The sequence below is a fragment of the Mustela nigripes genome, chromosome 13 (genome assembly GCF_022355385.1).
Source record: "Mustela nigripes isolate SB6536 chromosome 13, MUSNIG.SB6536, whole genome shotgun sequence".
Taxonomy (NCBI): domain Eukaryota; kingdom Metazoa; phylum Chordata; class Mammalia; order Carnivora; family Mustelidae; genus Mustela; species Mustela nigripes.
Window position 1 is genome coordinate 67,286,910 of NC_081569.1, and position 14,552 is coordinate 67,301,461.

The 14,552-nt window shown below is 38.2% G+C and overlaps 2 protein-coding genes across 6 annotated transcripts in view; one reads left to right on the top strand and one right to left on the bottom strand.

Moving 5' to 3' along the window:
• The window catches only part of COPS2 (COP9 signalosome subunit 2), a 30,221-nt gene extending 18,727 nt beyond the window's left edge, over nucleotides 1–11,494 (bottom strand). For 3 of the 4 annotated variants that reach the window (XR_009399098.1, XM_059372791.1, XM_059372790.1), the window contains exon 1: nucleotides 11,397–11,494. Coding sequence is in view for 2 of the 4 variants with exons in the window: in XM_059372791.1 (XP_059228774.1) it covers nucleotides 11,397–11,450 (54 nt within the window). In the remaining 2 variants the exon portion in view is untranslated. Of the gene's footprint in view, nucleotides 1–5,286; nucleotides 5,327–11,396 lie in introns of all 4 variants that reach the window. The other variant, XM_059372792.1, reaches the window with a different exon arrangement.
• Nucleotides 11,495–11,660: 166 nt separating this feature from the next.
• GALK2 (galactokinase 2) overlaps nucleotides 11,661–14,552 on the top strand; it is a 110,587-nt gene continuing 107,695 nt past the window's right edge. For both annotated transcript variants that reach the window (XM_059372788.1, XM_059372786.1), the window contains exon 1: nucleotides 11,661–11,904. Coding sequence is in view for 1 of the 2 variants with exons in the window: in XM_059372786.1 (XP_059228769.1) it covers nucleotides 11,885–11,904 (20 nt within the window). In the remaining variant the exon portion in view is untranslated. The remainder of the gene's footprint in view (nucleotides 11,905–14,552) is intronic.

Sequence of the window (14,552 nt, forward strand, 5' to 3'; positions counted from 1 at the left end):
AACAATAAGTAGAAAGAAAAACTGGAATAAAGAACTATTTTGTGGGGCGCCTGGGTGGCTCAGTGGGTTAAGCCGCTGCCTTCGGCTCGGGTCATGATCTCAGGGTCCTGGGATCGAGTCCCGCATCGGGCTCTCTGCTCGGCAGGGAGCCTGCTTCCCTCTCTCTCTCTCTGCCTGCCTCTCCATCTACTTGTGATTTCTCTCTGTCAAATAAATAAATAAAATCTTAAAAAAAAAAAGGAACTATTTTGTGAAGCAGTATAAACAAGAATTTAAAATAGTTTATAACAGTTCAAAAGATATTCAACTTAATGATGAGGATTATAAAACATAAATAGCTCAGTAGACTGAAAGTCATTATTTTAGGAAGACACAAAATTATTTCCATCAGCTACAAATCATTACAAAAGGCAAAATGTCAAATTAAGAACGATACCTGGAAGTAATCACAAAAAGACAAGAAGAGTATTACAGAGTTATTTCTAAATCCAAATAGTAATTTTTTCAGAGATATTCATGAAAGATCTATAATATTTCATAAACGCCAAAGAATGAAAAAAAAGCATAGTGAGTACAGTGCTAGAGAGCTCAAAAATACATGAATACAAGATGAGTTTTTTCTGTGATAAGAGATGGAGGAGGATGTTTGATGTTAGTATAAAACCAGTTTTATCTGACCACAGAGGCTTTGTAATGTGCACCCTCTAGAGGACAATTATTTCCTTGTGTAAGGTCATGAAGCACAGATGCAGTATTCTGGATTTGATTGGGAATTCTGTTTAACATGAAAATCCTCTGTAATACTTCTTTTTGGGATGAGATCAAATTCTGGGTAATGAATAAATCTGATAATCAATCATTCACTTCTTGACCCTGTAAGCTAGCTTTGACTATAACTGATCAAACCAGAAAAGCAATTAATAAAGACTTAATAAACAAGCAAACTATATATCAAATAATGCTGTGAGAGTAAAGGCTTCTGAGCTAGGTTCTGTAAGATAAATGGGGGGTTCTGCCTGCTAGAGCAAACAGGAGAGGGGAAAGAGAACAGTAAATACAGAACAGCATCATGGGAGGTGACTAAAGAACTAAAAGCACCGTCACATTGTTGGAACATAAAAAGTCCTTACTGATTCTAACTTCAACATAAGTCTCAAATTCATGCACTTTCCTCCCTCTCCTTTGCTACCACCCTAGTCTATCAAGCCACTTCCATCTCTCCACAGACTATCTGTTATCATTTTTTTTTTAAAGATTTTATTTATTTATTTCACAGACAGAGATCACAAGTAGGCAGAGAGGCAGGTAGAGAGAGGAGGAAATAGGCTCCCTGCTGAGCAGAGAGCCCGATGTGGGGCTCCATTCCAGGACCCTGGGATTATGACCTGAGCCTAAGGCAGGGGCTTTAACCCACCGAGCCACCCAGGCGCCCTGTCTTAAAGGAAATAAATCATGTGCATAGGGATGAAGAAGTGGAATGTGTAACATTTTTTGCATAACTTCAATTCAATTCTTAAATAGTATTGCCAAAATGTCTAAGTACATAAGAACTGATGTTCCTGACTGGCATTCTTATAATCAGGCAGTCCCTTGTTATGATCTGTAACAGCATACTCAAGAGGGTTTGAACCAGCCTCTGTGACATGACTACCCTGTCATATGCAGTTCAATGAATCAGTACAAGCTATGTACTACAGAAAATTCTTCTTCGTTATTAGATATTTTGAGAAATCTTTAGAATAATTCTGTTGTTTAGAGATCTACTGTTAGATACCTATTTAGATACTAAGTGATAAGATCTTCAGCATATACCAGCAATTAAGTGTTGCTCCTGCATATGCAAATTAAATCTTTCCATCAAGCTACTCATGGTCAGGGACAGATATGCAAATGAAACAGCAAGCTCTAACACAATAAAGACACATATTAGGTACACCAGCAGCTCAAAGAAAGGAGTGAATTACATCAAAAAATGGGCAGAAGACAGGAACAGACATTTCTCCAAAGAAGACATACAAATGGCTAACAGACACATGAAAAAATGCTCATCATCATTAGCCATCAGGGAGATGCAAATAAAAAACATATTGAGATAACACTTTACACCAGTTAGAATGGCCAAAATTAACAAGACAGTAAATAACAAGTGTTGGAGAGGATATGGAGAAAGGGGAAGCCTCTTACACTGTTGGTGGGAATACAAGTTGGTGCAGCCACTTTGGCAAACAGTGTGGAGATTTCTTAAGAAATTAAAAATAGAGCTTCCCTATGACCCTGCAATTGCACTACTGGGTATTGACCCCAAAGATACAGATGTGAAAAGAAGGGCCACCTGTACCCCAATGTTCACAGCAACAATGGCTACAGTTGCCAAACTGTGGAAAGAACCCAGATGCCCTTCAATGGACGAATGGATAAAGAAGATATGGTCCATATATACAATGGAATATGTCTTTATCAGAAAGGATGAATACCCATTTTTTGAATCATCATGGACAGGACTAGAAGAGATTATGCTCAGTGAAATAAGTCAAGCAAAGAGAGTCAATTATCACATGGTTTCACTTACTTGTGGAACACAAGAAATAACACAGAGGACACTGGGAGATGGAGAGAACTGAGTTGGGGGAAATCAGAGGGGGAGACAAACATGAGAGACTGTGGACTCTGAGAAATAAACTGAGGGTTTTGGAGGGGAGGCAGGTGGGGGTTATGTGAGGCTGGTGGTGGGTATTGTGGAGGGCACGTATTGCACGGAGCACTGGGTGTCGTGCATAAACAATGAATGCTGGAATACTGAAAAGAAATAAAATTAAATTAAAAAACAAAAGGAGTGAATTAGAAGGAAAAGTTACCTGAAGTAGGTCTAAAAATATGAATAGGAGTTGCCTGGGGATTAGGAAAGGCATCTGAAACAAAGCAGTTAAGGTGTGCAAAGGCATGGAAGCTTGAAATGATACCGCATAATTCAAAGAAGCATGGACAGTCAGACTGGGCTGAAGCACAGGATGTGTACAAAGAACTAGTGAGAAACTAGTTATCAGACAGAGGAACACTACAACAGAATTCTAGCAGGGAGCTTAGATCAAGTGGAGCCACTAAATAATTTCACGGGGAAATAATCAGATTGTGTTTGAGGAAGAGTCATCTGGTAGCAATGAAGTAGCCCGCTGGATAATCTTACGACTGTCTGGCTAAAAGATGATGGAAGGTTGATTCCAAGTAGTAGAATAGGGAGAAAAGGAAGGATATAGAGTAAGTACAGAATATGTCAAGAGACGTTTGGGATGTAAAATAAAAAAGACCCACAACATGGGCACGGGATAAAGGGAAATAAAAGTTATCACTAATGACTGTGGTGCCTGGATGGCTCAGCTCTTTTGAATGACCAGCTCTCAGTTTTGATTTAGGTCATGAACCTTGCATCAGCTCTGCACTCAGCACCGAATCTGCTTGAGATTCTTTTTGTCCCTTTGCCTCAGCTCCTCCCCGTGCTCATGCTCCTTTTCCCACTCTCAAATAAATAAATAAATAAATAAATTCTTAAAGTTATCTCTAATGACTATTGATGACTTGGATATACACAGTTGCTGTTAATGAAAATAGAGACTATATATAAATATAAATATAAAAATATTAAATATTGTTGAACGTAATTCCTTCATGTCAGATGAGGATAGAATTATAATTTGTAAAAGTTTAAGGAAAATGCTTTTAAAAAGAGAAACTGGTATTTCAATATATTAAGAATGTTTTAAGAAACAAAAAAATTAAGCAATATATGAAAAGGCAGCACATGAACATTGTTAAAAGGATTAAAAGCCTACCTAAGTTTTTAAGTTCCACCTATTTATATAATAACTCATGTCTTAATACTCCCCAAAGCAATTTGTGATCCATGCACACACCCAAATTTATTCTTCCTTCCCCACATGTACCACACAACTCAAAATCTCTGTATTGGCATTAACTGTCCTCTCTGCTAGGAATTCTAAATTACCTCCCCTCTTAACAAACTTCCCACTTTTCTCCTATGATGCTTCCCAGTCCTAACAGTCCTGGAAGATGTACTCCAGGCTTACCTTGTGGTTCTTCCTCCAACTTTACTTAGCAAAAGAAATTTTCTCCTTAATCATGCTTTTACAGGACATATATGTCTCTAACATGGAGCCTTGTTGAGTGTTTTGTTCTCACCTCCCCTCACCTTACTACTATGAGCTTCTCAAAAAGCAGAAAGTTTCTCTTCCTTATTTTGGCATCCCCAGAGTCTGTTATAACGCAAACTGCTCAATAAATGTTTGTTTACCTGAAATGAAAAGTGGATGAATGTTCCAAAATAACATATAAGAATAGAACAGCCAGGGGCAATAATGACTCTATGTTGGAATGCACCTACTGCTAAAGGTCAGTTTCACAGCTTCTACTTATTCCTGTGTCCCTTGTCAAAAGAGGCCTTTGAAATGTGCTCTAGAACAAAAGACCCACCATTAACAATGCTTGCCAAGCCTTGATCACATCTTGACAGCTATACTAGATGTTGGGCACAGAGAGGCAAAGGGCAAGGTCTCATTATCCTTAAGGACTAGATATAATAAAATTCCTAAGTAGTCACTTGTGGTTTAGCCATTCATAAAGTTGTCCTAAGTTTTTACAATTTCACTTAAGTTAATGGGTCCTAATTCATCTACAGGGTAAATCAGAAGATTCTTTTATTTGTCCTAAACTTTCAGTCTTCAAATTAAATCATCCAAAGAGAGAAATTATAAATGTCATTAGACCTGGGATATACTTTTGACTCTCCCACTAATTTGTCCTATAAATTAAAGTGAGACACTCAGACATGATGCTTTAGTTTCTCTCTTACCAAATGTGGGGGTTTGAACCTTAGGAACATTCTAATTCCCACTGAAATTCAAGTGTTTGAGATATAACATACAAGTACAAATTCATGCTGCTGGATAGTCACAATTTACAGATTTCATTTATGGGTAAAAAAAAGTCTTAAATTTATCTTACTCTTAGCATGTTAAGAGCTGTCTCCTGTTATTTGTTTTAACCTCTCTAATTTCATTATACAGAGTATACCTATGAGGTAATGCAAGAGGACTTTTTGGAAATACATCGAAACTTATATTCCAAACCAACACTAATCTTTGAAGTAGTAATTTCAAGAGATAGTAAAGTTATTCCACTGACACGGATTATTAAGCAATGTTTCTGAAATTCTGAAGAAAAACTTCACTAGATGTTTCTAATCTAAGAGTATCACCCAGTTTGATGGCCCACCTTGTTTATCAGACATGACTCAGAATATGGTCTTCCACGTCTACAAAAAAAGATAAAACCTATCACTTTAGTTAAAAAAAAAAAAAGCTGCATAGTTTATAACAGCAAAAGGAAACAGGACAAATGCTTATCAAGAGAGAACTGGTTATATAAAGTATGGTACATCCATACAATCAATGCAGCTGTAAAAAGAAAGAAGTGAGCTTTTTGCATACTTACATGGAATAATCTCTAAGGCACATTAAAAACCAAAGCATAGAACAATATATATAATAGGCTATATCCTGGTTTAAAAACAAAGGGGAGGATAAAAACATGTATTTGATTATGTATGGGAAGAATGGGAACTGGGCAAATGGGGAATGAGAATGGAAAGAAAACTTGTATTTTGTTTGAACTATGTGCATGTATCACCTATTTTAAAAAGCTACACGCTTCAGGTTCTTTGAAGAACTCTAAAAATTTTGAGCTATGACAAAATATTATTTGGCCTCTCATGATCAAAGTAAGATTTCTGTTCATCATTTATACCCTAGAACCTGCCCCTCCTCACCTTAGCAATAAAATACAGGTTCACTGAGAAATAAACAAATTTTAGTTTTCCTGTTATTTTTCAGATCTTCCAGACATTTTTTCTCTACTTTCCCACTTAACAAAATTTTTATTTCCACCCACTTAAACTGTAATACATATTACATGTATGTAAATATGTAATACAGATTACATATTTATAGTGTATATGTGTTCACTGTATGCATAGCATTGATGATCAACCCTTACTCTCCCATGTGAGGGTTTTCAATTATAGTGCCCTACCCACAGAGGAGGGCAAGCAATACCATCTCCTTCTCTACAGCTGTTCACAGAGGAGGGCAAGTGATTCCATCTCCCTCTCTACAGCTGTTCACAGAAGGCCACACAGACCTCAGCTGGGTCAATAAAAGTCCTTCCTAGGGCTTTTTGCCTTTGAGGTTATAACACTAGGAAGATGCTGCATTACATCTTGTGATGTAATGTGAAGGCAATTATGCCGACACAGTGAGGAAAGCAGACCAGAATAAAGAAAGAGAAAAATAGCCACCACCATCATCTGAGCCATGAATCCAGCCATATTGATACTTCCTGGTGATGTTTATCAACACATGCTCTTCTTAGTTTAAGCTAGTTTAACAATATTCTTGTCTCTTATGCCCAAGAGTCCTGACCAATACAAGTTATCAAAAGTTTTTCTTATCACTGAATATTGTTCAGAGCATGGTTTGAAATGCTGATATAGCATTCCATCACATGGATATGCCATAATTTATGTGTCATTACCTTATCAGTACTAAAAGGATTAGTATTTTCCTATCTGGAGTTGTTTCCAATCATTTATTTATTTATTTTTAACAGATTTTAATTTATTTATTTGACAGACAGAGATCACAAGTCGACAGAGAGGCAGGCAGAGAGAGAGAGGAAGGGAAGCAGGCTCCCCACTAAGCAGAGAGCCCAATGTGGGGCTCTATCCCAGGACCCTGGGATCATGACCTGAGGTGAAAGCAGAGGCGTTAACCCATTGAGCCACCCAATTATTTATGATCAAACATGTTAAGTTTCTTTTAAAAGCCTCAGCTACAGAATCAAATTTCATCTTCATGAGGAGTACATGCAGAATTCCAAATGTTTGTGCAGCATAGAAAACACTGGCTCAGACCATAAGCAGTATACTGTTTGAAAATCTATAAAGGTCCCCAACATCCTGTCAAATAGTTAAGTTACTGGCACAGCAGTCTCAGAGGGCAATAACCTGTAACTTCCAAACTCCTTATATGCACAATGAATGACAAGTGACATCCCTCATACTAAATACACAAATTCCTAGAGCTATCATTTTTTGCCCTTGTTCTATATCACCACTTCTTTTCAAAGGAGATTATATATTTATTATATAAATATATAATTTGTATATACATATATATAAAATATATAATTTATATTATTTGTAGTAATTCAAAAGTATTTTTTAAAAAACAGAAGTGTTATATTTTCATTTGTTAAGCTATGTTCTAAGATTCTTTATAACACCAGAAAGTGAGTTCAAGCCATTATTTGCTAAATTGTTAAAATGGTGACAAATGAGATTCTATGAGATATACTACGGCTACGACTCATTTCTCTCCCCACAAAAATGCAGATAAAAAAGAAGTAAATGTTTAGAGCATTAAAACAGCAACATATTAAGACCAAAAAACCCCAATGCTAGTAAATATTCATTCACTAATCATAACTGTGAGCCTGGCTAGGGGAAAATGAGTCTCACAGCTTTAATATATTTACCAGAGCTGAATTAGTTTATTTTTTTGACAAATGTTTTCCTTGCAATACATTTAAATTCAAATATACACTGCCCTATCTTATCACAGGATCTACTAAAGAATAATATTTGGAATGAAGTCAGTCTGTCTTAAGTCCTTTCTAAAAAGATTATTAGAAGTCCTAAGCAAAACAAAACAAAAAACAAAACAAAACAAAATAAGCAAAAAAAAAAACAAAAAAAAAACCCTACTAAGGAATTTCATGCTAGAATGGTTGGACTGTAGAATTACAATACAGTTAACATATCAATAGCCTTATTAACTTCATGAATGGTGGTTTAGTTATTACTTAGTATTATCAGTCAAGCAAATAATGAAGACATTTACCAGTATCATCTCCTACTTCTCCATTTACTGCTTTATAAATTCCTATGCTTAGAAAATGCCTGCTTCTGGGGCACCTGGGTGGCTCAGTTAGTTGGGCGGCCGACTCTTCATCTCGGCTCAGGTCTGGATCTCAGAGTTCTAAGTTCAAGTCCCACGTGGGGCTCCATGCTAGGTGTGGAGCCTACTTAAAAGAAAAGGAAAAAAAAACCTGCTTCTGCTTCTAATAAAAAAATAAAATAGATCTTAGAAATAAGAGCTCAAGCAAATTAGATTTCTTTCACACTTGTTTCTTCTTTTTTAAACCAAGCTGGTTCTTTTTTCTTCTAGATCTTGGGGTACACACCATTAATTACTTTCTTATACAAAAACAGTATAGTTTTAGAAAGTTTTACTTTTCCTGGTGGTATCCTAAATACTTATTTCCACTAGATTGGGCAAGTACAAAAAATGATTTAGGGTATTAAAATTTGCCAACAGACAACCCAGAAAAGATATGCTGAATATATCTGTGGTCAGAAATACTCGGGACTTTAACTAATATATATTTTTTTAAGATTTTATTTATTTATTTGTCAGAGAGACAGCACAAGCAGGCAAAGGCAGAGGGAGAAATAGGCTTCCTGCCAGGCAAGAAGCCAGATTCAGGACTCAATCCTAGGACTCTGGGATCATGACCTGTGCCAAAGGAGGATGCTTAACCCACGCGTGCCAGCTTTAGTTAATATTTTGACTAAAATGAAATCACGAATTTTCTAACAAACAGTATTTTTTTTTAATAAAAAAGAAATTTCCCTAAACCAGCAAGTCAATTCTTTTGACACTTTAAATCCCAAGAAACAAGTCTCAGGCAAGTAACTAAGAAAAAACACCCAACTTCTCTCTTGACAACATGTAAGCATGAATGGCAACCAGCCCTCCTAATTTTCTTTTTTTCTTAAGATTCTTATTTTTAAGTAATCTCTATACCCAATGTAGGGCCTGAATCTCAAGATCAAGAGTCCCCATGCTCTACCAACTGAGCCAGTCAGACGCCCCCTCCCTTAGTCTTTGTTTTAGAAACATATAGTGGTTTAATTAACAAACCAAGAAATATTTCACTTTTTTTTTTTAAGATTTTATTTGTTTATTTGACAGACAGAGATCACAAGTAGACAGAGAGGCAGGCAGAGAGAGAGAAAGGGAAGCAGGCTCCCTGCTGAGCAGAGAGCCCGATGTGGGACTCGATCCCAGGACCCTGGGATCATGACCTGAGCCGAAGGCAGCGGCTTAACCCACTGAGCCACCCAGGCGCCCCAACAAACCAAGAAATAAACTGCTAAATAAATTCTATGCCATCAAAAGACTTGAACTCATAGTAAAAAAAGTTTTCACTACTTGATATCTGATTGGGAATCCAGAATGGTATTTTCATAGAACAGATATGGGGGGGTGGGGCGGAGGGAGGACTATTTAACAGAATGCTGGGGGGAAGATTTCATTTAATTATGTAGTAGTGTAAAATCTTACATTTTTTGGTTAAAAAAAAAGTTAAGGGACGCTTGGGTGGCTCAGTTGGTTAAGCAGCTGCCTTCGGCTCAGGTCATGATCCCAGCGTCCTGGGATCGAGTCCCACATCAGGCTCCTTGCTCGGCAGGGAGCCTGCTTCTCCCTCTGCCTCTGCCTGCCACTCTGTCTGCCTGTGCTTGCTTTCTCCCCCTCTCTCTCTGATAAATAAATAAAATCTTTTAAAAAAAAAAAGAAAAAAAAAAAGTTAAAACACCTATATATTAAACTTTATATTCTACATGTAGTGTGGGCCCTAAAAGGCTGGAAAAACCTATCCAAGTTAAAGAATGCATGTTTAAAGTTCTTTCAAAAACTGAATACTTTATGGGACAACAAAATTCTCATTCCCTTTCCTACATTACATTCTCACTGATGATCTTCAAGTTTACCACAGTGCTAATAAGTCATGTACTCAATACTGCTTAGGAAAGATAAGCAGAAACATTTAAGAACAAAAGTCAAAAATATAAACATTTTCAAGAGACACTTCCACAGTTATGAAAATACCTGTAATATAAATAAACATGCAATAAATAAAAACGCACATGATGTCACAAGTAATACAGTCTTAATGCACTGCCTAAAACTGGCCTGATCTGCACAAACTAAAATGTAAAACAGAACTCATTACTATTAGCAAAACTCTACATTCAACTTTAAGAATTATCAAAACCTCTACTTTGATTTTCAGGTAAGAGCAAGCACTTCCCTCTACATTTTGCAAATGTGCCTTCATTTAAAATAGGAAGATTAACTGTAAATGACTATACAAAAGTTTCAGACGAATTCAAGATAATGTATTAGTATCTCAAGAATAAATGGCACTTAAAATACAAGATGAGCCAGATATCCCTAAGCATCTACTTCTTGACAATAAGGCAGAATCACTATAATATACAAGAAACATGCACAAAAACGCCCCCAAAGTAAAAAACAAAGTTGATGCTAATTCCTAGACCGAATTATTTCTTAGTCCGCACAGTTATTGTTCCTTAACAGCAACTGGAAATGGTAGTGAATTTTTCTTGAAAGCTTGTAAATACGTTTAGTTAAACCTTGAATCTTTACAGATCACCGTTCAGCTACCTAAATTCGTTCATTTTTATACTGTTGATATTTTTAACTTTGAATGCTGGGAAATCTCAAAGTCAAAAAAGAAATCCACCGGGTCAATCCCCTTAGCCCCACCCCTCACACCAAAACAAACCAAAAAGCAAAACCTCCCCCCCAGCTTTTATCGAAACAAGTAGTTTAACTACTTTGTTTTGTTTGTTTGTTGCTGTTGTTTAATAGCTATCCTAGCCCTGAACGCTCTGCTGCACCTTTTTACCTTAAACCAAAACGGACCCTGGACTATTATTCTTAAACTGTCTCCAGGAGACCCACAAGAGGCGTTTCGCGGCCAGGCCTGGGAGCAGTAAGGTCCCCTAGTTTTCAGACCCTTCTCTCAGCATTTCTCTCTCGCTCAGTTCCAGGATGAAGAAGAGGGGCCCGGAAAGCTGGGCCCGAAAGGGCAGAGGCAGGGCCTAGACCGCTGCACGATCCCCGAGGCGGCTGGCGCGGTGGGGAGGAGGTAGGAGGCACCGAAAACCGGACGCCGGAGGCCAGGGGTGTCTGTGTAAACGCAGGAGACGGTCAGACTCGAAGCACAAGGCTCGGGACCCCCCTTCGCTGCCTCCTTCACCCTCCCCTCCCCCATGCTGGAGAAGCAGGGCCCGGGCCCGGTGAGGGAAGGGGGAGGAGGTAAACCCGTCCTGTCACTGCACCGGGAGAAACTGGAAGAAGCACATGTTCTACTGGGGGAGGCTGCGGTCGACCCCGCCCCAGTCCCTAAAGCCAGACCCCACCCTTAACCCCAGAGTTCCGTCCCCACCGCCTCACCAAGTCGTAGTCCTCCTCATCATCGCACATGAAATCATCCTCCATGTCAGACATCTTGGCCGGGAGGGGGGGGGGAGAGGGAGGAGAAATTGGAGACAACCTCCTCCCACAATCCTCCACGCCTCAGAGGCGTCACTCCCAGCTGCTCCTCGCCTTCCCGTCGCTCTTAGAGGAGCTGAATGTTTCCTCCCGGAACAAATGCGCTCGGTGTCGAGAGGATTCGCTACGACGCTAAAAGGGAGTGCACCGCCCCGTCTTCCTGCGAGACCGTTGGTGCCTTAGCAACTAAACCTAGCAACTGGGGAATCGCCGAGTGCTGAGGATCTCCGCTGAAGGGCCTTGGAAACCTTGCGCTCGCACTGAGCAGTTTCCAGCCTCCTGGGCAAGGGAACAGTCTCTTCCCTTGCCTGGGACTCTGGAACCATCTCATTCTGGTGAAAGTAGGAGGCACCGTAGGATCACAAGCCTTTCGCGGAGACAAGGCTGACATGCCCGTCCTATTTGACAGGTAGTAGTATTTCTGCCTTGATTACCTATGCGCATTTTGCCCACGTATGGTGGGTGTTCCTGTGATGTTTGGAGACCTTTTCAGCAGTACGGGTTACACATGCTGTTTGTTATGTTGGCACTCGGCAAAATGATGCTGTGGCTCTCCCGAACCAGTTAAGCATCAATCGAGGCGCCTAAAATCCTACCCAGCTTTTCCAACGAATTATAAACTGACCTTTACTGCCCTTAACCAAAATTAAGGTAACGGGTAACGACTGGTTTTTAAAATACGCACTCTTGCTGCACACAATTATTAGCAGAATTCAGAATGAAAAAATGAAAGTGAAATACGGGGGCGGGGGACTGCGTTTTAAACCGCATTTTCCATATAAACTTCCAGTTCTGTTCACTTGAAGCAAATTTTATGTGGTTATAGCACAGATATAATTTCGGATTATTTGTGCACCTAGTTATGTAACAGCATAGGACAATATATACAATATGTTTTGGACAGTGAGAATTTAGTGGTTGTGTAATAATACCTCCATTGAATGTACCAATGCGCCATAATTCACCTAAGCATGCCATTTATAGTGTACACTTAGAATACTATTTTAAACAATTTTGCAACGAATATCTTTGCCACTTTTTTTTTCCTTGGGAAAAAAACCCAAGAGGAGGAATTACAGGCTGCATTTCTTAGCAATCAATTGAATTGCCATCTTTTTGGTCATAGTTCTTAAAAATTATATTTATAACAACAAGACTGCCTACCTATAAACAGTTTTTCCTAAATAGTCTTTTCTTGACAACTTTTTATTATGAGAATTTCAAAAATTCAGAAAAATTGTTATAGTCCAGGGAACATGTGTATACCCACTATCCGTTTTGTGTTTGTGTGTGTATTCCCTGAATCAATTGAAAACAAACTCTTGACACATCACTCTTAGATGCAGGTATGTGTATTTCCTAAAAACAAGGACATTTTCTTATATTATCAGATCATTATTACATCAATAAAATTAATAATTCCCTAATATCATCTAATATAAAGTTTATATTCAAAATTCCCCTATAAAGTATAGGATTTTAGAATTGGAAGAGATTTAATGATATCACCTTAGGGTCCAAGGCTTTCCAAGCATGGCAGTTCATTAGATTATAAACTTCCCAAATCCCACACCAGAGATTCTGATTCAATAGTTCTGGGATATAGCTCGGGAATCTATACTTGTAAACCTTAAAACAAATCAGAATCTCCCTATATCTGGGGTGACTATACATCTCAGTTTCCCTGGGACAGCCCTGATTTAATACTGTTGTCCCAGAGTAATAATTATCAGCATCCATTTCTCTCAGGAGTTTGGGCAGTATATCACATGGTTACTCTACCCCAAATCCGTAATTCTTCAAAAGAGAAAATAGAATTCCAAGGTGGTTAAGAGGTTTATTTTTTCAGAGTAATCGGAACTATATAGTTTTGCATTCTAATCAGTATAGCAATTTTGAGATTTTCTATTAACCTTGTGCATGGTGATTTACATTGAATTTATTGATATAATTTTCTGCTTTTTAATTATTTACTACTATTTAATTATTTACTACTACTACTAAGGGGAAAGAAATAAAGTGAGTTAGTGACTAGGAGCCCAAAGATTGCAAACCTGTAAACATTGCAGGTAAATGTTGAGCATAATATTCTTTTTTTTTTTTTAAGATTTTATTTGTTTATTTGACAGACAGAGACCACAAGCAGGCAGAGAGGCAGGCATAGAGAGAGCAGGGGAAGCAGGCTCCCCACTCAGCAGAGAGCCCGATGCAGGGCTCAATCCCAGGACCCTGGGATCATGACCTGAGCTGAAGGCAGAGGCTTTAACCCACTGAGCCACCCAGGCACCCTGAGCATAATATTCTTAATCATTTCCAAATTTAATCAATCCAGTCTGGAAATTTGCTAAGACAGACCAAAAGGTCTTCACAGTGTTTAGCACACTGCTTGGATACACAAGTTTGTTTATTGAATGAATAAACATGTTAATTTTTCTGTACAAGGAATGCCATTATAGCTATCACTATGTGTCAAAATCTTTTCTGTCCTTAAAAATATGTTTAAATATGTTTAGGTCATTTTACTCACATGACCTATCCTGAACACTTTGTGCAATTATGTGCAATTATGGTATTCTCTTTTTCTTGACATCAATTTTATTCAATGGTAAATAATTTTTTTACTGTAACAGGGAGCATTAATGTGATGTGGTGCCCTTGTAGAAGGTGGATCCTATGTTTAAAAAATACATATCTATAGGAGCACCTGGGTGGCTCAGTAGGGTAAAGCCTCTGCCTTCGGCTCACGTCATGATCTCAGGGTCCTGGGATTGAACCCACATCGGGCTCTCTGCTTAGCAGGGAGCCTGCTTCCCCCTTTCTCTCTGCCTGCTTCTCTGCTTACTTGTGATCTCTGTCTGTCAAATAAATAAATAAAATCTTAAAAAAATATATAAAACTTTATTGAAGTCTAATTTATCAGCTTTACTGAGGTACATTAAGCTGCACATACTTAAAGTGTACAATTCGATTAATTTTGACATATGTATATACCTGTGAAACCATTACCACAACCAAAGTAATGAATATATTTATCATTGCAGAAACTTCCTCATTACC